The sequence below is a fragment of the Piliocolobus tephrosceles genome, chromosome 8 (genome assembly GCF_002776525.5).
Source record: "Piliocolobus tephrosceles isolate RC106 chromosome 8, ASM277652v3, whole genome shotgun sequence".
Classification (NCBI taxonomy): Eukaryota; Metazoa; Chordata; class Mammalia; order Primates; family Cercopithecidae; genus Piliocolobus; species Piliocolobus tephrosceles.
Window position 1 is genome coordinate 76,769,928 of NC_045441.1, and position 25,604 is coordinate 76,795,531.

Here is a 25,604-nt window from a genome sequence, read left to right on the forward strand (position 1 = left end):
TTAAGGTGATCCCTAAAGCTCAAATGAATTTCTAATTCTCCATTCTATTTCCCCACCTTTCCCCATCTCCTAGCCACCTGCATACCTATAAAGCTCTTAGGAATTCTACTTACACCACCTCAGGCTACAGCCTCAAACCTTCCTGTAGCTCATTTACTCAGATTGCTACACTCTTGGTTAATGATTCCCAAGTCTCTATCTCCAGGCAAGATCTCATTCCTGAGCAGCAGAAACTTGGCTGCAAAGGTTTACTGAGCCTGGAGCACATCAAATGTGCTCTGTCCCAGGCCGTACTCACTATTTTGTCCTGTCCCTGCCACCCCAAACTGTTCCTCCCCCACCCCAGTTACTCCCATTCACTCATTTACTTCTACATTTTTTTTCTTTTTTAAAAAAACTCTAATCCCATAACAGATTACACCCACATTAAAAAAAAAAAAAAAAAAGAGTCTCATTATGTTGCTGACACTAGACTGGAACTCCTGGGCTCAAGTGATCCTCCCACTTCAGCCTGCAGAAAAGTCTCCGCCCATCCCCATTTTATTAGCCATTTCTATCCATTCAACCTTCAAAATTCCTTAAATCTGCTCCTCTCTGCCATCCCCATACCACTGTCTTGTACACATCTGTATCTTCTCTTGAATAGACTCCAGCCCACCTTCTCAATATCCCCATACCTATCATAGTGACCTTTGAAAACACAAACATGCCTCCCTGCCTAAAAAGTCGTCAGTGGTTTTACATCACACACAGGATAGAGATCAAAGTTCTGAGCCCCTGATACAACATTGCATGTTTGTCTAACTGCTTAGACTCTGACCGCCACCGAGGCAGGGAAGGTCCGCCTCCGTTACCTTTGAATTCCCAGTAACTGCTTGGATACACAGAATATCATCAATATTAAGTGAATTACTGTAAGCAGGCAGATGAAAAGTATAAAAAGCAACCTAGTTTTAAACTCTCCTTCATGCAAGTTTACATGATGTAATTTTCTACAACTCTCACTACCAGCTCATTCATCTCTGCTCTTACCAAGAATAGCAAAGAAATAGAAATCTGTTTTTATTTGACAATTAACAAAAGACAACCAAATGGTTGTTAAATGAGGCAGTGTATGGAATAAGAAGTGCTCAATAAATTATACCTGTGGTTGTTACTTCAGCGGACCCCTTCATTAAGCCTTTTTCATTAAGGCTTCTAAAAGGAGTAGAACATATGGTTCATTCATGGAGAACTACAAATAATGCTGCTTTGGACAATGGAAAACATGCATGCATTTCCTAGAAGAGGATGTAATATGTCTTTCCTTTTTCCCTAGAGTTCAGTTCATCCAAAGTCAGCCTCAGATGGAGGTTGGGGAGTTTTTGTATCTTTCTCTCCCTACTCCCCTCTTCTCTCCCAGTGTTTTCTCCCTCTCTGTCCTCTTCCCCAGGGTTCAATGGTTCCTGGAAGAGAGGCAACAAAGCCTATAGCTCTCCAAATAAATAGGCTTGGGTCTCATGGGGACGGGCAAGCCAAATGGCCTAGACTTGAAGTTTACAAAGAGCCCTAAATGTTGACTTTCAACATTATCTCAGAATTCATTTATTCATACATCATAAAGATACATTGACACAACTGAAAAAACTCATTCATTTTAAACTTCAGTTCCATGACTGGACCACTCCTCCTATAGTAAACCAGGAATAAGTATTTTTTATGAATTGCGTAATTATTCTGTAACTAGAACATTACATTGTATTTTATCTCTGTTTATGAATTTGACCTCTACAAACAACAAGTTAATATCATTCAACCTATTATTTGAAGATGTTAATTTGTTGAACATAAAGATTTAAAAAAAATCTTTATGCTTCTGTTATGGCATTTCTTCACTTTTTAATATGCTGGAATTCTCAGAAAATGGCCTGGCTGGAGGGAGGTTTCCTTTACTCTTTGAGAAGCCACGGAGTGAGGCATCTAAAAGGCAAATCTTTCTTTTGCTGATAATAACCATCTTTGATAGCATGCCTTCAGTGCATTTTTGCTCCCTTTTTAAAACAGAGGTAAGGAGAGGAAGGGATAAAAGGAATACGGAGGGTCCAACTCCCCATCACATATTATATAAAATTACAATAATCACGAGTCATCTATTTCACAAATTACTGTGAACATTACAAGTAAGAATACACTGCAAAGAACTTTAAAGGGTTAAAAGTACAATTATGAAAGACAGTGTGCTCCACAGACCATTTTCAGTCTGTGAACTCTTTGTTTCTGGTCCATGGCTAGTTAATTACAAAAAATTGAAAGTAAGCATTTAGAAACTGTTACAGAAATTTGACAAAGTAATTTTATGTCTGTTGAACCAAATAATAAAAGATCTGGGCTTGTATTTTGTATGTCTGGTTTTTTTTACTTCATCTTCCAGTAAGTCATTTTCATTGTATTTTACAAAGGCCAAGAAAAACCCGTCCTTCACTGCACATAGTTTGAGAAGCATTGATAAAAGGTATTATTATTTCTGAAATTTTGCTTAAAACCCACTAAATGTCTAATTATAGTCAGAAGTCATTATTTGAGAAAAACTGTTTCATACCAAGTATAAGGAGTTGCCAGCACACAAGCAAGTTCCAGAACAAGTTTGTTTTGTATTGAGTAACTTGATTATTTGGTAGTCAGAAACCACTTTCCCCAGGAAACAAACATAAACCAGGGGTTGTGTTCTTGGTGTAGCCTATACATCCTAGTTATCTCAAAAGACAGCTAAACTATACTATACAATGTAATAACCGCTATAACATTCTTACAATGGTTTCTGATTTCCAAATTAGAAAATATGCCTCATCTCCATCTCCATGTGACGAATGACAATTCCAGCCCTAGGATGGTGGTGGGGCTGGGGGAAAAGATGGATACTACTTCTGCAAAAGTTGTTTCAACAGCAACATTGAGAAAGAGAAAGAATATGGGGGTAGAAGATTCCTCACACAGATTATTGGGGGAACTCACTGGTCATGTTAATTAAGTTAAAATAAGGTTTCTGTTTCTCTGATTCTCTGAGGGTGAGCTTTGGTGGACTTGAAAGCCCTGGCTCATTACCACAAATGCTTGCATGCTAAATCCCAGAGCGTTGTTCCCCCTGACCATCCAGCACCAAGATGGCAAATAGGTTTCATCCTGAACTGTAATCTGTTCCCTGGCTCAGGGATTCCTATTTCCCTTTTGTTGTTGTTTTAACAAATTGTGAGGACAAGTCTGGGTGTGATGAGACACTTCGCCAAAATCAATCAGTGACGCCTACCATGGGCCAGGGAAGAAAGGAAAGTCAGCACAAAAGCTGGTTTTGGTTGTTGTTGTTGTTGTTGTTTTTGCTATCCTGAGACTATCCTAAAGATGTAGACCTCCAATCCTATAATGTCACCTGAAACCAGGTTGAAGAACGTGACTATTAAGAACATGACTTTTTTCTCTTTTTTACAAATTGGGAATAGCAAAACGGAAACAGACATAGAGAATAGGACATACCTGGATATTCTTATTTACCATCTGTGTGGTTTTCGCATTTTGTGGAACCTGTGGAAAGACACTGTAGCCTGGCTCCCGACCCAGAATCCATGAGGCATAGTTGTATGTACTTCCCTCGGGGCCTAAGAGATTAAGAGAGAAGCCTAGGCAATAGTCCAAGGCCCCTCTGCTTTAGGTCTTTCTTCTAAATTCTGATTTATTTATTTTTGTTACTTTTAATGTTTTTGTAGAGATGGGTTCTCCCTATGTTGACCACGATGGTATTGAACTCCGCGCCTCAAGTGATCCTCCCACCTGGGCCTTTCAAAGTGCTGAGATTATAGGCAAGAGCTACCTTGCCAGGCCTAAATTCTGATTTTGTATCTGAGGCTCTTCTCTTCCTCAATGATTGACAATAAAAATAGTCCTAGGAAGGATATTCCACCCTTCTCTAAACAGTCATAGCCTTAGCCTGTGTCAGAGTTCTTAACCCAGTTGTCCATTGATAATTCAGAGGGATTAATGACCTCAGATAAGAAAAAAAAATCTTGATTTCAAATGGAAGTTAGCATTTTCTTCAACTACAAAACTAGCAGACAAACCTCAGAAGCATTTGCAGTATTCGTGACTGTTACTAATGGAAATGACAATTATTTTCATTATTTCATTACAGTTGTTTTCAGTATCATGAAAGAACATTTGCACTCATTATTTAAAAGGATGTTGTTAGATCTTGTTATTTACTATGTTAAATAATGTTGCACACATTACATTGCCACATTACTATAGCAAAAATTATGTTTTAGATATTTTAACAATTACATTTCAATTGTTGACCTTTAATTTTGAAGCTAAGGCAAAATTAATGTAAGTAGAGAGTTTATTTGGGCCAAGTTTGAGTACTGCAACCCAGGAGCATAGATTCAAGTTTCCGTAAACATACACACTGATTAGCAGCAGTTACACATAGATTTTTAAGGGGAAGGAAGAGGCAGTTCCTAAATTCTTTGCGTTAAAATAACATAAGCTGTGGATTGGTTATACTTTATTCTTGGTATCATAAATTTCAGGAATATGAAGATAATGGGTGGGACAGCTACTTGGGAACAAAATATCTTTAAACAACTGTCCCCAGGCATGGGTGTTGGGGCGTGACTGAAGTCCCATACTCATGTCACTCTGGGCCTGATAAATTTTGCCTACCTCACAGAGTTCAGACTGCTCTCAGTTATTTTTTTTTTCTTACAATGTAATTAATTTTCTTTGCAATCTATACATTTTATTCACTTAAAAAGAAATTTTTTTCTTTTCTTTCTTTTTTTCACGAAACACACAGGAGAAAATCTATGCATTTTATTGCAAGCATTTATAAACATTATTCTGAGAAGTTAACCACAGGCTCACCACTGCCAGAAGGGTCCACGACACAAAAAAGGTAATGCCTCCTGGACTTTCAAAGGACAACTTTTTACTTCTCGTTCTACCATCCAGTGTAATCCAATATCCCTTAGGACTGAAGCAGAGATACACACACATAGAGGAAGAGAGAGGTTTTTTTTGTTTTTTTGTTTTTGTTTTTGTTTTTGTTTTTGGTGAGAGGCAGGTGGGAAATTGGCATCTACTTTTATTTACTGGTTCTTTATAAAAGTGATATTTGTTGAAAATTGTCAAGTGTGACCATTTCTGCCTACATATTGTAGGCTGGCAATTAAATACTAAAAAGCATTAGAAGCTTATTTCAGATGTACTAATTTATTGTAATGGTATCAATCTTGATGGGTATGTTTCATTTTATACTTTTAAAATTGAATTTTAAATTATTCCTTCATGTTACGGTTATCAGAGTGAAAAAGGAAAAGAAAAAAAACTACACTTCTTCCCATTAAGTTGAGTTTGGATGAAAAAGATGTGTCTAATTCCTTAAGTCTGTAGTCTAGAAGTATTAATAGAGGCTGGGCATGGTGGCTCATGCCTGTAATTCTAGCACTTTCGCAGGCTGAGGCAGGAGGACGGCTTGAGTCCAGGAGTTTGAGACCAACCTGGGCAACACAGCAAGACTCGGTCTACACACAAACACACACACAGACACACCACACACACACACCTTACACACACTTAGCTAGGTGTAATGGTGCATGCCTGCGGTACCAGCTACTCAGGAGGCCGAGGCTGGTGGGCCCCTTGAGTCCGGGAGATCTAGACTGCAGTGAGCTGTGCTTATGCCAGTGCACTCCAGCCTAGGCAATACAGCGACACCATGTTTAAAAAAAAAAAAAAATATTACGAGACACAGGATTTTTATTTCTTTGCAACTACGTCCTGTTACAAAAAGCAGTGATTCCAACGTGAAATATTTACAAGACGCATCCCATTACTTTCCCTCCCTTGGCCACCGTCCCCAACCCCCCAAAACAGCTTTCTCTGTAAGTTTCTCACTGGAGTAGCGAGTGAGAAATGTGTTTGAAGACTAGGGAAACGAGAAAGGTATGCGGGCTCCTAGAGGATTTCGGGTGAGTTGTTTGAAAAAGGAGGTGAAGGAATTCAAAGTTTCACGTCATGAGCCTAAAGTAAGGCGTGTCAGGGCCGTCCCGAAGGTAACTGGGTAAATAAGTTTGTGAGGACAAAGACCAGCGCCAGGCCCAGGGCGGAGCCTCCGCCGCCCCGGCGCAGGGACTCGACCTAGGCGGAGGACGGGGCGGAGCGCGGCCGGCACTGTGGAGCCGGGAAGATGGCACCGCCCACGGAGCTGCCGGCTAGACCCGAGCGAGGCAGCGCGCCCGGCTTCCGCGCCATGGGGCGGCTGGTGGCTGTGGGCTTGCTGGGGATCGCGCTGGCGCTCCTGGGCGAGAGGCTCCTGGCACTCAGGTAGGTGGGACTCCCGCGCGCCCCTCTTCGCCGGTCCCCAGGCTGGGGTGGCCGCGTGGTGCGGGGAGGGCGCAGGCTGGGGGAGGGATTCCTGCGGGACCGGCCCTGCGGCCGGGGTTGGAGAATTTTTGGTTGCCGTCCCTCCCCCAGCTACTTGAACACCCATCACCCCGACTCTCCTCTTCTAGTGAAAAAACTAGCAAAGTTTGGAGTGAATCGTGACACTTTCTTGAAAGTTTATAAGCCCTTGCTGCTAACAAAGTTCTCTTCTGCTTAGGCTGACAAGAGAATGCTTTACAATTACTCAAGGGCCAAACCTCTGAAAACAAAACGACTACTCTTGCGTTGAAACTTTAATTATGAAGATTTATTTCAGGTCATTGATGCTGCTTTTCCTTGTTGCCCAAACGAGCCCCGTCTTTAATAAAGTTGTTCTCCACCCATTTCTGCATAGTTTGAGTAGATCAAAGACACTTGAAATATTCAGCTACTGTTCTTACTTTACTTCCTGTGTATTCACAAGGGGAGCCTGAAGCCAGAATGCCAAACAGTGCAGACACTATTCCATCTCGCATTTTAGTTTTAATGAAAAATCTCTGGCAGGTAGATATCATAGTTTATGAATTACCAACTCAAAGTTTATTTTTTATTTGTTTTATTTTATTTTTTGTACAGATGGGGTCTTGCTATATTGCCCAGGCTGGTCCCTAACTCTTGAGCTCAAGCAATCCTATGGCCTAGGCCTCTGACAGTGCTGAGATTATAGGTGTGAGCTGTCCTGCCCTGCCTCAACCAAAATTTTATAGGCCTCATGCAAAAGAGTTCCGGAAATACTGAGCACCTGGTATGTGTGATACTCTCTCTTAGGCTCCTGTAGTAGACTACGACCCTTATGGAGTTTAATACAGGGGAAGAGAGAAATAAAATACAGTAAATGTATAAATTAGGATGTCGTAAGGACAGGCACAAACGAATCCCATAGGCTTAAAGAGGAAAGATTACATCCCCTGAAGGTGGAGTTCCAGAGGAAGAGACATTCGACCTGACCTTGAAGGGTGGGTGCAACACGTACAGGCATGAAGGGGCCCATGCCAAATGTATAGTGCAGCAGGAGCAAAGGGACTAAGGTGGGAAGTTGGAAGACTAGCAAATGGGCCAGTTTGAAGGGAGCATAAAGTCAGGAGATGAGAATAGTAGGGTGGTGGGAAGGATAGGTTTTGAGGCCATTAAATATAAGTTGAAAAATGGGGCCCCACTTTGATAGACCCAATAGTCCTTCAAAAGGGAAATATTGGTGGGTTTTGCTTTTCAACAAGAACTTAATATAACTAGTTGTGTTTTATAGAGATAAGCCTGGAAGGGGTATTGGAATAGAGCAATGGTTCTCTGTACATTAGAATCTCTTGGAGGGCCGGTGTCTGGGTGGTACCACCAAAGATTCTGATTCAGCTGGTCTGGATCAGAATCTACAGCCACACTTGTAATCCCAGCACTGTCAGAGGCCTATGCTGGAGGATTGCTTGAGCCCAGGAGTTAGCGACAGGCCTGGGCAACATAGCAAGATCCCATCTCTACAAAATAAATAAATAAATAAATAAAATTTGAGTTGGTAATTTATAAACTGTGGTGTCTACCTACCAGAGATTTTTCATTATAACTAAAATGTGATATGGAATAATGTGGCAAGGTGGCTTCAAGGTTCACAGGTAAATAGATAAATAAGGAAGTACATAATGTAAGAACAGTGGCTGACAGTAGCAGTGGTATTTTTTATTTTTAAAAACACTCCTGATAATTCTAATGAACAGTCAAGGTTGAGAACTACTAGAATAGAGAGCGGACATGGGGAAGCTGGTTAAGGTATTGCAGTAGGTCAGAGAGGATAACAGGGACCCAAATTCTGGAACCCCAGGGATGAGGGAGAAGTCAAAAGTACTACCAGAGTTTGTGCCACAGCTATACTGTCCCATGGTTGTAGTTTCATCTACTGATAAAGCAATGCAAAGAGGAAGAGTGTGGTGGCTGAGATGGCAGTGAGAGTTGAGGAAAGAACGCTTATGGGTAGGAAATGGACATGTTTTCTGGGTAGGAAATGGACATGTTGACCTTAATTTTCATGTTAGATGGTGCCCATTGTACTCTACAGAACATTCATGAGTTGGATGACTTTGTATATGATCTGTGCTGCTCTCTGTTTCAAAGACAAGACCACCAAAATTTACAAGCTTATTATGTTGTCACTAATGTGTAAGCCACCAGTTTTTCTGCAAGTTGGAAGTTTTCTCAATAGTCAAATTTTTCCCCTTCTCACTAATCTTAAGGTTTTAAAGTTATAGCTGCAAATCTAAAAAAAAAAAAAATGAAAAAGTAAGTAAAACTTATTGACAGAATGCACCTGATAGTTTATTTACAGGTTTTTGGTTGGTTTTTGTTTTTCTTTGTTTTTAATTTTGAGACAAGGTCTTGCTCTGCTGCCCAAGCCAGAGTACAGTGGTACATCAAAGCTCACTGCAGCCTCAAACTGCTAGGCACAAGCAGTCCTCCCTCCTCAGCCTCCTGAGTAGCTGGGATTACAGATGCGTGCTAGCATGCCCAGCTAATACTTTTATTTCTTGCAGAGACAGGGTCTCACTTTGTTGCCCAGGCTAATCCCAAACTCCTGGCCTCAAGTGATGCTCCCGCCTCGGCCTCCCTAAGTGGTAGGATTATATGCATCAGCCACCACCCTCGGCCTACTTTACAATTTGATACAACTTTTCTTTATGTGACTGTGATATACTTTATTGGGCAGTGACTTTATAAAGTGGTAACTTTATTGGATATGTGAAGCCCCAAATGGGCTGATGTGAGAATGTTGGGTGGCTGGATTTAGCAAAGAAAAATGTAGGTTACCCAGTTAACTTTGAATTTCAGATAGATAATTTTTTTTTAAGTGTAAGTATGAAATACTTACCATACTTTTAGCATAAGCATGGAATTTGGGACATAATTATACTGAAATATCATTCATTGTTTATCTCAAATTAAAATTTAACTGGGTACCCTCTATTTTATCATATGGTGGAGTGCCTTCTGTTTACAGAATTTGGTGACCCTTAGAGTCTGTTTTAAAAAGGAGCATGTTCAGCCGGACACGGTGGCTCATGCCTGTAATCCCACACTTTGGGAGGCTGAGGCGGGCAGATCACTAGAGGTCAGGAGTTCAAAACCAGCCTGGCCAACATGGTGAAACCGGCCTCTAATAAAAATACAAAAATTAGCCAGGTGTGGTGGTGCATGCCTGTAATCCCAGCTACTTGGGAGGCTGAGTCAGGAGAATTGCTTGAACCCCGGAGGTAGTGGTTGCAGTGAGCCAAGATTGAGCCACTACACTCCAGCCTGGACAACAGAGCAAGACTCCCTCAAAAAAAAGAGAAAAGAAAAGTATGTTCCCACTTCCTCATAAGGAAAGCCTCTGCAGAGGAAGTTGAAGAGACAGAGTCTTTATGTTTGATTTTTTGCTTTAATCTGATACCTACTGTTTGATTATTCAATATTTAGAGATAGTGCTTTGGCAATTTCTCTCCCCCAGACAGACAGTTATTTCTCTTCCCAGGTTGCCCACTTCAATTTTTAGTATAAGGATGTCCCAGAGGGATAAATGTCATCAAAGCTGTCTTTCTTCTTCTGAACTGTAACTGGGATTCCACACCCCCCTTTTTCACCCCTCCCTAGTTGAGCAATAAAGGAGAAAATAACAGTATACACATATTCCCAGGCCAGTTCCTGGTGTCAAGGTACGCAGCTGTGGATGAATCATGAGGCTTGAGTGCATCAGAGACCTAAGCGTGGGCAGGAACTCCCAGAGTACCCATGTGAATGTTCTACTTGCTGCCTGGCACCTTTTATGACAATTCCCACAAGAAGCTATGTGGTCTGTTTCTACTTCTGAAGGAGCAGTCTTTTTTTTTTTTTTTTCTTTTAAACTACCATCCTTTAAATCATTTATTAGGTGACTCTTGTGTGCTGGTCAGTGTGTCAAAAGTGTAAAAACTTCTTTTTTGTTTTTTTAACCTATCTTTAAAAAAAAATTTTTTTTTTTTTCTTCAAGGCAGGATCTTGCTCTCTCACCCAGGCTGGAATGCAGCAGCACAATCATAGCTCATTGTAACCCGCAACACCTGGACTCAAGTGATCCTCCCACCTCAGCCTCCTAAGCAGTGAGGACTATAGGCATGCACCACCACACCTGGCTATTTAAAAAAACATGGCTGGGCACGTTGGCTCATTACCGTAATCCCAGCACTTTGGGAGGCTGAGGTGGGCGGATCACCTGAGGTCGGGAGTTCAAGACCAGCCTGACCAACATGGTGAAACCCCATCTCTACTAAAAATACAAAATTAGCTGGGCAGGGTGGCACATGCCTGTAATCCCAGCTACTCAGGAGGCTGAGGCGGGAAAATCGCTTGAACCCGGGAGGTGGAAGTTGCAGTGAGCCATTGTACTCCAGCCTGGCGACAGAGCAAGACTCTGTCTCAAAAAAACAAAAAATACATTTTTTTTTGTAGAGACGGGGTTCTTGCTGAGTTGCCCAGGCTGATCTCAAACTTCTAGCCGCAAGTGATCCTCCCACCTCAACTTCCCAAAGCACTGGGATTATGGGTGTGAGCTACTGAGCCCTGCCAAATTTCTTTATATTAAACCAAAATATACATTTACTGACATTTGGACAGAAAGCTCTTTTACTTTTATGCCTTCATCCAGTCTTCATAGATATCTTCCCTTCTACATTATAACTGTAAATACTGAGGTTAGAGAGGTTAACTAGTTAGTTCAACAGAATAATGTAATTATTCAATAATATAATTAATGAATAATTAGTGCTGAACCTGTCGCCTCAGCCAAGTCTCCTGATTCCAAATAAGTTGGCCCCAGCTCCCCACAGTCTTCTAGCTTCTCTGCCAGTGGAGCAAATTTTCCCTAGGTTTACAGGCCTAAGCACAAATTCCTAGTAACTTAGTGCAAGTATTGCCAGAGTCCATGGGGTGAATTCCAAAGGGTTTTTACAAGGCTATACATAAAAGATAAAGCCCTGGCTTCTATATCGCTTACACATAGGAGATAAAGCCACAGCAGTTGTGTGTAAATTCAAAAGCAGAGAAGTACGGCACAAAGAAACTCCTGATAGTAACACTGTATTCCCACTTTGCTCAGGGGCATATTGGCACCATAGCTTGGTGCACCCTTACTGCTACCTGCCATGAGCCAGGTAATAGCTAGCAGCCCCTGGTCTCATTCTCCTCTGGAAGGGTACTGCTGTTTCCTGAATGAAAAAAAACTGAGATTGATTTCATGCTAATGACTGTTGGTTAAGAGTTCATGCTTTGTGAACAGGTAGCCTGAGTTCATTCATACCTCTACTGTTTACCTGAAAACTTGATTTTCTGAAAACTGAAAAGTGATTATTTCACTTTTCTGTGCCCCGGTGTTGTAATCTGTAGGATGGGCAACTACCTGCTCCACAGTGGGACTATGAGAATGCTTAAAACAATGCCAGGCACACAGTCAGCTCAATAAATGACATCTGTGAAAACAATGAAATTCAAGCAAAATTCCTTAAACCTTTGTGCCATACATCCCTTTGGCAGTCTGGTGAAGCCTTCATTCCTTCTCAGCATCATGTTTTTAAATGAGTAAAATAAAATATATAGGATTACAAAGGAAACCAATTATACTTAAATACTGCTACCAAACTATTTTAAAATTTATGATATAATATACTGTTTTAATTAAACCCTTAAATGGATCTAGAGGTAGGTAAATGTCTAACAGATATTTTGAAGTAGCTATGAATATAAATAGCACTTTGAGCTATCTACAACTGAAATGCGATAGAAAAGTATCTGTAATTTCTATTAGTGACAGAGTCACAAATACTACTAATAGTATTGTGGTTTGTTGCGTACACTCATCATCAAAGGAAATACTCAATTTGAATTAGAGGTTTAAATAAAGATGTATTTTTCCCCCATCCAAGTTCGTGGATCCCTGAATTCTACTCATGGATTCCTTGGTCACTGGACTCCATAGGGGTCACTTGGGGAATGATTGTGACACCAATGAAGGGAGCCAGCAGATACCGTTTCCTGTATTTTACCTACCATAGGCTTGTGATGAAGAAATAATTAATAAATAACTGTAATGAGAAAGAAAAGAAAGAAAAACAATAGGAGTCTAAAATAGAGAAGGCAAATAGCTTTCCTTTTGAGTGTCAGTTTTAACAAACTCCCTGTGGTTGCGAAACAATGTGTCTGAGGCTGGCTCAGGGCTAAAGGGAGAGTGCTGCTATTGATTAGTGATGCCTGCCTGACAGCAGAATGGCAATAGCCATGCATCTCTGACCTAGCACAGTCATGAGCATGTTATAGACATAAAAGTGTTAGGGAATAAATAGGCTCTGGCAGTAGTAAAGAGTGTTCCTCCTCTCATATCCTCACTTATATGTGTTTATACCATTTATGTCGTGCTTTTTTACATGAATACTTTTAGGCTTATTAATCTAATCCAAAAAGGTTTGTATAGCTTTCTCTATATTGAGAGAAATATGTGTATTTCTTAAATACACAAACTTCTTAAATCTGATGCCAGTGAGGATTGCTTCCAGCCACAAGTAACCTACAATCAGATTAATGGTAGTTCATTTGAAGAGGGATTTATTTTCCTCACGTGACAAACACCTCTGTAGGTGACCCAATATAGAGCTTGCTCGTTGAGCCAGTGATTATATCAAGGAACTGGGTTCTTCATGTATTTTCATTATTTGATCTCTCCCTATTGACTTTATAGCTGTATCTTTCTCAAGGATACAGAATGGCTACTGCAGTCTCAAGCACTGCATGTGTGTTTAAATCATGAAGAAAGGAAACAGAGTGATGCCAGCTAGCTCTCTTCTCATGACTCTCGTTTGTATCCAGAACACAGTACCTTTCCCCAAAACCTGGGTCATATGATTACATCTCAATACAGGGGAGTCTGGGAAAGCAAATATTTGCTTTGCCCACCACTACAATGGAAGCAGCAAGGGAGAAAGAAAGGGGGGGTGGGAATGGCGTTAATTTTGTCAGCCACTACGGTCTGCCACCCAGAAAACAGAAGTCCACCAACAAGCAGGGAACTGATTGTTCTGCCAGGGAAAATGTCTGGCAGTTTCCAACTGAAGAAATTTGGAAGTCTTAATGGTCCAGGAAGGATAGAGGCAAAACCCCCATTTTCTTTTATCGAAAGGGAAAGCCAAGAAAAAAATCAGTTAAGTAGAAGTTATGCACAATCCCCATGTAACTCTTCCATGTTAATAGCAGGTAGGCTGCATATCAAAGCATGATACTGTACAAGAAAACTGGTTGAAAAAGATTGCCCTATTTAGCATCAATTACTTACGCAAACCTAAGTTGACTCTGAAACCGGAAGCCCATATTAAACTTTCCAAACACGTCAGAATGTGTTACTTTGAACAGATTGTATTTAATCCAAAGAGATTATCTTTGAAAAAGGTAGACGGTAAACATCGTTATTCCTATTTTTGTATAGTCAAATAGGCATAGTAGTAAGTTGTGTAAAATTGACATCCAAACCAATGCATGATACTAAAACTTAGCGTACAAACAGCAGTTATAACCTATTGCTTTGTATCTGCATCTGTTTCTGGAGTCATATAACATTAGTAGAATCTTGGAGGTGTTTTAGGCTCATCCTTATTTTATCCATAAAGAAGACTGACACCTATAGAGATTAACTGACCTGCCAAAGGTCATGGCAATTGCACTGCTAAGACAAGAACACAGATCCCTTTACTTTCTGAGAAAAGTACAGAGTAGTTTAAAGCAAAAACTCCCCTGCTTCCAGCACTTCTGGCTAAGTTGAGCCTTGGGAAAATTATTTTGTCTGATTCAGTTTTCTCATCTTTAAATTTGGAATAATGCTACCTAATTTATAGGGTTGTTTGAAGAATTAAATGAATTTATAGGGTTGTTTGAAGAATTAAATGAATGCATGGAGGTAAATCACTCAGAACAGCGGTAAATTATACGTGTTTTTGTTATTTATTTCCTTTGACCACCCATGATTATCATGAGTGTCATCCTCATCATCACAATTAAGATTACTACCACATTAGGCTACATAAACTGTTTTTTTCCTCTCTCTCTTTGTTTTATGATTTCAGTTTTTTTTTTTTTTAGATTCAAGGGGTACATGTGCAGGTTTTACATGGGTATATTGTGTGATGCTGAGGTTTGGGGAACATGATGCCATCACCCAGCTAGTGAGCATAGTACCCTATAGTTTTTCAGCCCTTGTCCACTCCCCTCCCTTCCCCTTCTAGTAGTCCCCAGTGTCTACCATCATCATCTTATGTCCATGTGCACCATTGTTTAGCTCCCAGTTAAAGTGAGAACATGTAGTATTTGGTTTTCTAGCTTATTTTTCCTCTTGAATCACTTCTGTGACACGTAGGAGTGAGATGTATTGTATTTTTTAATGCTTTATTTAAAAATTTGTATTATTTAATACATTTAATGCATCATATTTTTATTATATTTAAATATTGATTTATTTATACTTTTTGCCTTATTGCTATATTGTTTCAAAAGACTTAATATTAAGTTACATGATTTCAAATACATACTGATTAACATTTTAATTAGAAACTTTATGTATGATATGAATTGCCAAAATGTGTAGTTGGTACAAACTAGGAGTAGTTCTGGGTTATCTAGAAGAAACCGGTAGCCTGCGCTATATTCTAGAAGCCTTCCCCAGTGTCTAGACCTCAGAAACTGTTAGGGATATGCACAGGAGAAGGACACACAGCAAATAGCTATTTTGTCTCTTAAATGTATGGTATGTGGGAACCACTGAAAAATGTAAAGTTTCTACAAGGTGCTATTTTTATTATTTATGGCTCTAGAGAACAGAGAAGGTGAAAAAATGTGAGAGGAGAAGGGAAAGCCAATAGTACGTGGCCTTCAAAACCAAAGATCCCACAGGTGTTGCCCCAAACTGCTTCTAGAGTGGAGAGGGATGGGGAAGACATCCTATTAGAGTTCAACATTCTCTTATTATTTCCTCCTTTTAATTTTCTGGATATACAACAGCAAATAGTTTTGCTAAAGTAGTTACAAAACTAGTTGGTGTTCTCCATCCTTCCTACTCCAGTAAATGCTGTCATGGATGGGTACACTAAAATCTCAGAATTCACTGCTATATCACTCATCCATGTAACCAAAAACCACTTGTACCCTGAAAAGCTATTGAAATAAGATAAATAAATTCTTATTTTAAAAAATACTGTGATAGGGATGCTGCCTTCTTCTCTTTTTTGTTAGTAACTGTTTGTGGGATGTCTTTGGTGTGTCAGGCTCTGAGCAATGCCATTTTCTCTTGGCTTCTTTGCAGTCTCTGTGTGAGGCTTAGAGTCATTTTTCATTGTTTGACTCTTCAGAAGGAAGACAGGGCTTCTGGTTCTACATCTGGAACTCTTTTCCCACAACACCAACACTGTGAGAAATGCGAGCTGGTGCTCTGTTTACATTTGCGTAGGAACTTGCATTATAAGGTTTATTGGTTGAGTTATTGGCTTTAAAATAATAATAAAAAAAAAAAACCCATATCAGTATATAGAACTTTGCAATAGGCCTTTTTGTTTTAACTTCATTTCTGGTGCAGTTTTATGTTCCTACTCTTGTTTTTCTATTTTCTCTTTCATCTGCTTTAGACTTAAAACGCTGTGTTTTATGTATTGCTGCAAGCCTCTTTAAACCCTTTCTAAAACAAAGCAGGGAATACATAAACAAATATATATATATTTTTTTGTAACAGAAATCGACTTAAAGCCTCGAGAGAAGTAGAATCTGTAGACCTTCCAAACTGCCACCTGATTAAAGGAATTGGTATGTATGTGAAAATGCTTGTTGGGAACATTGCATTTTTTGGCCATTAACATTAAAACACTCATGAATGGTATTTTAGCATGAAATTACTGTTTTGCAGTGGATAAATCACATTGGATCAACAAAAACCTCTTTGGTCAACCTCTTGATCTCATGCACCCTCTATTTATTCTTCTTTTCTACCGTCACTGTAAATTATTCTTTTTTGTGTGTAATTCTATGTTTAGCATTTGATTTCTTGCTTGTTTTGCGACTTCTCTGAACTATTTTTATCAAGTCTGTATTGTTTGTCAGGTATGGCCGCTGCAGTCTGTGTTCTGTGAGCCTCGTGATCAGCTAGTGAAGGAAGCTTTATGTAGGCAGTGACAGCATTTACCCTGCTCACTACTCTGTAACTAGGATCTTATCTTATGGCTAACATGTAACTGACCAATATGGTTTGGTTGTGTCACCACCCAAATCTCATCTTGAACTATAGTTCCCATAATCCCCATGTGTCGTGGGAGGGACCCAGTGAGAGGTCATTGAATCATGAGGTGGTTACCCCATGCTGCTGTTCTCATGGTAGTGAGCGAGTTCTCATGAGATCTGATGGTTTTATAAGGGGCTTTTCCCTCCTTTTGCTCGGCACTTCTCCTTGCTGCTGCCATATGAAGAAAGGTGTGTTTTCTTCACCTTCCACCAGGATTGTAAGTTTCCTGAGGCCTCCCCAGCCACACGGAACTGTGAGTCAATTAAACCTCTTTCCTTTGTAAATTACCCGGTCTCAGGTATGTCTTTATTAGCAGCGTGAGAACGGACTAATGTACCGGCACGTCACAATATGTATTGTAAAAACTTGTGTTTATTTTATCTTCTAAGCTCTCACTACAGAGGGGGAGAGTCTCCCTCTTCCCTTGACTTTATGTAGGATGTATTGTGGAGCCTGAGTCTTTGAGGAGGGGCTCCTAAGAGCAAGCCCTAGTTTTGCTATAGATAAGGAGGGATCTGCCCAGATTCTTCTCCAGCACTGAGGGTCTTTCTGGCGTGTTTGCAGTTTTTCTCCAAGGTAGAGTCAGTGTCTTGCTGTCTTTTACCCTTTGTCATCTACTAAGTACATGTCCCTAGTACGTGATAGACTCATAGTAACTGTTTTTAAATTATCAGTGAACAATAAATATTGGCTTTCCTTTTTTTAAAATTTTCTTTTTTTTTTGATAGGTGGCCTCACTCTGTCACCTAGGCCGGAATGCAGTAGTGCAATCTTGGCTCACTGCAGCCCTCACCTCCTGGGCTCAGGCAGTCCTCCCGCCCCATCCTCCTGGGTAGCTGAGACTACAGGCACATGCCACCACTCATGGCTAGTTTTTTATTTTTGTAGAGACAGGGTCTTGCTATGTTGTCCAGCTGGTCTTGAACTCCTGGCCTCAAGCAATCCTCCCAACTTGGTCTCCCAAAGTGCTAGGATTAAGCCCAGCCAATATTGGCTTTCCTTAGATATGGTTCATGGTATGATTAGAAACAAAAAGAATTAGAAGTCAAAACATCTAGTTTCTAGTTCTATTCTGCCACAATGTGACCTTAGGCAAAGTTGGCTTTTGTATTTGTCACCTATAATGATGAGTTTGTGATTAGACTGAAGGTTTTAGACTCTAAAAAGCCTGGGACCATTTATTTATAATCTTACTCCGAGAGCCACAGTGTGGAAATAACTAGACTGTCATTGGGTCCTTTCTAGTCCTTTATAACAACATCCTTCTCTAGAGGTAGGAGAGACAATTTAATATTTTGTTTTATTCTTTAGAAATTAAAACTCAGGTTACATGGAAATGTTCTCCTCTTGGAATAGGTAACATTGTTAAACAAGTTTTGAGTGTCCTTCCATCTTTTTCTGTCTTTTTATGAATACTCCTATACATAATTTTTAAAAATATAAATGGGGTCAAATTATGCATAATATTTCAAAACTAGCTTTTTATCTTTCCTGATAGTTTCAGTCCATATGCAGACAAATATATTGACTTTTTTTCACAAATAGAATTTTAGTGTAAATATTTCACAAACTGCTTCATTCCTAAAACAATGTGAGCAGCTTTCCACATCAGCATATATAGTTACTTTATTCTTTTTAATATTTTCACATTCCATTATTTATTTAACCAGTCCCCTTTTAATGTACATTTGGGTTGTTACAGTTTTTTGCAACTATGAACAGATCAGTGAACATCATTGCTATTGCATTTGTTTAGCTGTAGAATACATCCTTAACAATGGGATTGTTGTTCCCTTAGGATATGTGTGTAAAGTTTTGACAGTCATTGCTAAATTGCTCTCAAGTTGGCAACAGTAATAAACTCGGTACCTCATAGTTGTAACTACATTCACTGCAGACAGGGTTCTCAGCACTCTTTCAGTAAAAATAAACCATCACTTGACAGTGCAACCTTCAGAGTTTCTCTACAAATCCCTTGTTTGCCTCCCTTGTTTTCTTCTTTTAAATCAGCTTCCTCAGGTTGCTCTGCCTCTCATTCCTTAGGCATCTGTTTCTTATGTGTTCTTTCTCCTTTTTTTCATTGATACTTTTGTATTTCCCCGGTTCCACCTCCCATCCCCTAGACTGGCTGGCTGTCCTGGAATTTCTCTTCTTTCTTTCAATTGCCCAAACACTTAGTGGGAGGAGGCAAACTCATAACAGATAGCAGATTGACAACATCTGTGCTGGATCATGCAGACAGTTCAAGAGTCCCAAGTAACTTAGCAGCTTCATCTTGCCTTCCAGCTGCAATCAGGAGGAGACCTCTCAGAACTGGTCACTCAGCAAAAGCCAGATGGCATTAGTAAAAGATGTTGGGCAAGGGTGGGAGGTTGGGCCAGTGATCTCTTAGGTTACTTTTGCTGCTGAGTTAATAATTGTCACATTATTAAACAGCCCTTGGCCCTGGGAAGCCCACCTTCTGTGAATACAAGTCTCAGAGTAGACAATAGGGCACAACCAGCCATGTTACATGACAGACTGCCAAGTACATTCTTACAACTCACTGGGATGGAGCACTCCTCAGAGAAAAACAAGCCCAGCAACATTTGTATTCTGAACAGGCATCTGTCTATGTTTGTGACCTTTATGTTGTGATGTGTGTGAGCTGCTGTCTGGAATTGGAAAGAATGAGGAAATATGTCACCTATGGCCCCTCTTGTGAAGTGTTAAATGCCTCTGAGGCACTTCAGAAGGCAACAGAGCGGAGCGGATGAGTGATTAGAAGCACATTTGGGATACATTTTTAGATCTAATTAGAATTGTGCTTTATTTTTTTTTTTTTCCTTTTTTGCTTTTGCCCTGTGGTTAGCACACACCGTATGAACATTTGTCAAACGCTATGTTAGTGATGCATAATGGTTAATAATAACTTGTGGTTATATATCTTTAACAACAGTTACTTACTCACAGGTCTTTGACGGTAAGGAATAACAATGTGCTGGACACACGTTTCTATACAGGCAAAAGCAACTTTTTATGATAGAGAGGGCTGTTTCTTATTTTCTGTTTTGAAAACAGTAGTAGCTATGCACTTGAGGCCAACTAATCCCTCTAAGAGGTGAACCCTCCTTCCCCCTTGCCCTTGATTCCCATCAACACACACATACATACGCACACACTACAGTGCTTCAGTCACCATCACTGGAAGTGAACTATGTGCAACTTTTGGGTGCTTTATATATATCGTATCATATTGTATCTGTTTTAATAAATCATAGTTATTGACTACATATCATACAGGATGTATGCCTTCTGTGGGGCAGAAATTAAGTTCACTATTTAGTCCTTTTTAAAAATTCCTTCCCAGTGTATCTTACAGACAGAAACTAAGCTTTTATACACCCAAGATTTGGCAGATTAACACCACCTGCATATTAACAATTAAAATGTCAAGAGCTAGTTTATTTGAGGCTTAAAAGTTAAAAAATCTTATTTTCTAAATGTCTGGCCTTCAAAATTTGAAGGGACTGTCTTTCTCAAGATAACTAACAATTTTATGCACTTGGCAATCAAGACCTTTACAATAAAACTGCTGCTTGGGAGATCTGGCGGAAAAAAGCATTGAAGTCTGTAGCCCTTATAATCAAGTACTTTACAGTCTACTGATGGGAGAAAAGGAAAACAAAACAAAACAAAAAACCACTGTGAGATATAGATACGTCTTTTCTTTTTCTAACAGATAAGGACCTGAGGCTCAAGGAGGTTAAGCAGCTTTTGCAAATTCACTTTCCAATATAGTGTCTTTTCCCAGGGTGATTAATATATATACTTGATGAGTGAACCAGAAAAGTAGAAACAATATATTACATTACATATGGGATACTCTATTGGGTATAGTAAAGGATGAGTTGCTGTTATAAAATTATAGTCGCTTAGAAAATAGGTAAGTTTATTTTTATTTTTCTCCCGTCAGTCTTAAGGTAAGCGAATGGCCTAGGGTAGTTGGGTGACTGTGTTCCATGTGGTCATTCAGGGGCAAATGCTGATGAAGCAACACTGCTATCTTCGTATAAGACTGGATCTCTGCTTGTTGCCATTTCCCAGCAGGAAGGGGTAGAAATAAAATTTATATAGATTTTTTTTTCTAGCCAGTAGTTGCATATATATTGTATTCTCACATCCTATTGACCAAAACTTAGACATATGGCCACATCTGTCAGCCAGAAAGGGTGGGATATGTTATCTATAGCTATGTTGCTACGTGCCTATTGCTAAAAAGGCTAAAAAGGAAGAAAGGGAACATGGATGCTGGTGAACACTTGGCCACCTCTGACACAGATAATTGCTAAAGTAATAAGATACTGAAATTAAATGTGATAAGCTAGAGGACTTTCTAAAGAAAGGGTTTGGCGTGCTGCGCTGTGCCATTTGTGGGTTTTTGCTCATGCTGTTCTTTGTGCCTGGAATTTCTCCCCCTAATTCCCCTGAGCAGTGGATGCAGTGGATGCCCTCCCCACATCCCCCCAGCTTCCCTGAGTGTTGTCTACCAAAAGCTCTCAGTGCACCCAGGGAGCTAAGTCCTCCTGCCCACAGGCAATAACGGACTGACATGGGGTAGATTAAAAGAAATAAGAGACACATCCATCAATTGAAATGTGTGGGACCTTACCTGGACTCTGACTTAAACAAACTGTAAATTTTTTAAAGCTACACCTTTTAAAAATGATTGGCTATTTGAATACTAACTAGATATTTGATGATATTGAGGAATTATTGTGAATTTTTAGGTGTAATAATGATATTGTGGTTTGTATAAATATATTTAGGGATAATACGATGCCTGGGATTTGCTTTAAAATAACACAGGATGAGGATAAGTGGTAAGACTGCAAGGGAAACAAGACTGGCCATGAGCTGAAAACTGTTGAAGGTGGGTACTGGGTATATAAGAGTTCACCACACCATTCTCTCTATTTGTGTCTATTTCCCATAATAAAAAGTTTAAAGAGAGAGAACCGACGAAGGGGAGGGAGACAGTCAAGCACACAATAAGAGTGACAAACAGTGCCAAATCAGTACACATTGTTTAAGTTTTTACATATTTACATAAATATCAACTGGAATGCAATATTGAAATTAATGTATATCACTAGAATAAAAAAAGTAAAGATTTATTAAGTGTGTTTTGAAATAAAATAAGTTGAAATACGAAAAAGAAAGAAAAGGTTTTGAAAGAGGTTTTAAAGAAAAGTGCAGGATATTCATTGGTAGAGATGTTGGTGAGAGGCATGGAAGCAAAACTTTAGGGGAAAAAGACAACATATGGAATTGACACAGTTGAATTTACAAGTGAAGTGGCTTTACAGAGGAATCGGGATGTTTCTGACAGAGGAAATTCAGTAAATTCTAGCTTGAATGTTTTGTTTGCTTTTGAGTCAGACCAAAGGCTTTGAGTTCCAGCTTCCCAGTTTGTGACCTTGAGCAATTGCTTAACTTTTCCAAAGCCTCCGTGGTCTCACTCTAAAACAAAAGATAATAATACTGGCTCTTAGTATTATGAAATCATATGAGATATTGTATGCAGGGTATTTACAAGGAGCCTGGTACTTGGTGTACCTAATGTATGATAGTTATTATCATTAAATTAGAGAAGCAAAAATTTCTCTAGCATTGACTGCTCTTGACGTAATCACACCAAAGAGGAGATATGCAGTAATAAAACCTTCCTGCAGTAGTAGCTATAGAAATGATGACAGGGGAGTAGATCTGGAAAATATTCCAAAGAAGGCTACAGATAGATACATTTTTTTCCATTGGAATTAGGCAATGGAGTTAAACAGAAGTTACAATATGGTTGAAATAAATGTATTTTTTTTTAAAGATTTCTCTTTCCTTAATTATTAAAAAATATAAGATTTTGTAGAAAACTTTAAACAAAGGATAAAGAAAAATAAAAATAATTCATAATCCTATCACCCAAAGAAGCATTGTTAATTTTTTCTATATATCCTTTCTTTTTCCATGTATGTAAGCATTGTATACCTGGAAATTAAATTTTTTAAAATAATTTTCAAGAAAAACAAATTTTAATTAATTGAGCTTCTACTAAATAGGACTGAAAAGCAAAACCTGGACTAGAATTCTCTGTGTGTGTGCGTGTGTGTGTGTGTGTGTACCTGCGTGTGTATACATGTGTATGTAGTGTAGTGTTCCCCTGATTCTTATTATCAGTGGACAACCACTGTGGAACTAGAGTCTAGTCGTTCTGAACCTTTTTGGGGGAATCACGGTCTCTCTTTTGAATCTGATGAAAATCAGGGACCCTTTTAACAGAACATTCTCATGTGTGCATACATGAGACATTTTGCATTGCATAGAATTTCAGAGGGTTCACAGATACTTTGAAGCCCAAAAGGTATCCACAGACCCCAGATGGAGAATCCCTCCACTGTGCCATACTTAAGCTTATTTCTATGTATCTTCTTTGTGAGGAGCAGGCAGATGGGTCATCTTTACAATGTGAAGTTCTTGGCATTTTTATTTTGTTTTGCTTTTCTGCACTATGATGGAGCAAGCAACACTGGAGGCAACTGGCTAAATGCAAACTCACGAAGCAAGACCAAAATGGCTGGATAGATAGATGCTGTTTGGTTTTGACAACCTAGAAATAATCTTGAAGAAATCCTATGGAGAAGTCTGAAAGAGGAAGATTGGATTTTGTAGACTCAAAGAATGTGTCATGGTTTGGCTTAATCTAGGCCATTTTTATTCTTCTTTTCTTGTGTTTGGGTGTATTATCTGTCTGTAGAATTTATACAGTGAGACTGATGAGAAAGGCTTATGTCTAATTATTTGCTGTGCTGTGTGGAGTGTACTGCAGACAATCAATAAACAATCAATAGTAATTGTAGCCTGCCTCAGAGACAGTAGTGAGAAGCTTCAACTGGCTTAGGTGCATGGTATTTTTCATTAATTTTCTTCTGCTAGTTTTTTCTGTAAAGCCTGAATTTAAAGATTAAATAGAAAAGCTTTCTTTGCTTATGAGAACAAGTTGGCACTGTTTTTAAAAGAAGGAATATATAATCCCAGGTGTTTTACCTCTGTTAATGAGAAAGATGTTTGTTTGCTTCAGATTGAATGAGCAAAAAAGAGGACAAGGATATTTGCATGGTTAAATGCCTATGAGCCCTTCCTTCAGAAAGTAATATTCCCCTGATGTCAATTACTTTTATACGGACATCTGGATGTTTATCATAAGAGTGTACAGATGTCAACTTTTTCTGTATTATAGCTGGAAATGTGGTGATAACTTGACTTTGATTTGAGTAAACATAAAATATCTAACATTTAAAGTCAGAAGTTCACTTCAGGAAGGGGTTTAAACTGACATTTATTAAAAAGAATGGTTCCTTGGAAAAAACATCAGAACCATCCCTAAAGATACAGTCACTCTGATAAAGTAAACAAAGTCTCAGTTATGCTCTGTGTAACAAATAACAGAACCTGAACATGACATTTATCTGTTCCTTAAATTTACAGAAGCTGGCTCTGAAGATATTGACATACTTCCCAATGGTCTGGCTTTCTTTAGTGTGGTGAGTGTCTTCTTCCTTCCCTAAATTCAGCAGAGGAGATACAAGGGTATTTGATGAGGGCTGCAGAACAGTAATTTGCTTTTAAAATTCATTTTCCAAGATGCATTCTGAAGAAAAGAGAGGTCAAACAGGATCTTGGAAAACTTCCTCCAGCTTTTCTAAATGTAGAGATGAAGACTCTTTGCCCATTGAGATAGTGTTCTTTATTTCCCCACTGCATTGCACTAAAATATTCCAACGCAATCTGTGTTTTGTTTTGTTTTCCTTTTTTAATTTTTTTTATTTTCTGAGACAGTCTTGTTCTGATTGCCCAGGCTGGAGTGCAGTGGCACGATCTCAGCTCAATGCAACCTCTGCCTCTCGGGTTCAAGCAATTCTCTTGTCTTAGCCTCCCGAGTAGCTGGGATTACAGGCACCTGCCACCATGCCCGGCTAATTTTTGTATTTTTAATAGAGATGGGGTTTCGCCATGTTGGCCAGGCTGGTCTCCAACACCTGACCTCAGGTGATCCACCCGCCTCAGCCTCCCAAAGTGCTGGCATTACAGGAGTGAGCCACCATGCCCAGCGCAATCTGTGTTTTAAATGTGCATTATTAAAAGGGATATTTGAGGTCTTACTGTGGATACTCAATACTGACATTATACTATTTTAAATACAGCATCTACTCATCTTTCTATTACATATTCAACTTGAAGCAAATATTCTTGCCATTATTATTTATTTTCAAATATTATACCAACCTTGCCATTTTGCTTTCTTTCTTTTTTCCCCTGAATAGTCAATCATAAGTGGAAAGTCACTGAGTTTATTTACACCCTTCACTTTGCCTTGATTCTTATAAGCTGAAAAACAATATCCTTTCTGGGTATTCAATAGAAAGACTTTAAAAACAATTGGCTTGTGAATATTGCTGTGAATATTGTTGAAACTAGCTTGTAACAATATCCATTCTAATTGGGAATCCAGATAAGGGGACAGATGAGGAGGTTCTGACCACCTACCTCCCCGACTTGGGTAGACTTAGGAGTTCTTGGCATCTTCACAGGTCCAGTTTTTCTGGAGGAAGAAGTAACCAGCTCTGAAGCCTGAATGTAATTATTTTACTTCCTCTCAACATCCATTATTTTCAGGCTCTGAGACTCAAGAGGGATGTGAAAAACTGGGAGATACTTAGAAGGGAGTCACCACACTAATAGAATAGTTGTTAGACTTATGAGAAAGGTGAGAGAACTCAGCTTGGAGTAGAATGAGAATTAGAACACTCTTCAGGTTCCT

The 25,604-nt window shown here is 39.3% G+C and overlaps 1 protein-coding gene across 1 annotated transcript in view; it reads left to right on the forward strand.

The window, feature by feature from the left end:
- Nucleotides 1-6,030: 6,030 nt before the first annotated feature.
- PON2 (paraoxonase 2) overlaps nucleotides 6,031-25,604 on the forward strand; it is a 29,672-nt gene continuing 10,098 nt past the window's right edge. The window contains exons 1-3 of the mRNA XM_023226610.1: nucleotides 6,031-6,351; nucleotides 16,208-16,278; nucleotides 24,272-24,327. Coding sequence (XP_023082378.1) covers nucleotides 6,215-6,351; nucleotides 16,208-16,278; nucleotides 24,272-24,327 — 264 coding nt within the window. The 5' untranslated portion in view covers nucleotides 6,031-6,214. The remainder of the gene's footprint in view (nucleotides 6,352-16,207; nucleotides 16,279-24,271; nucleotides 24,328-25,604) is intronic.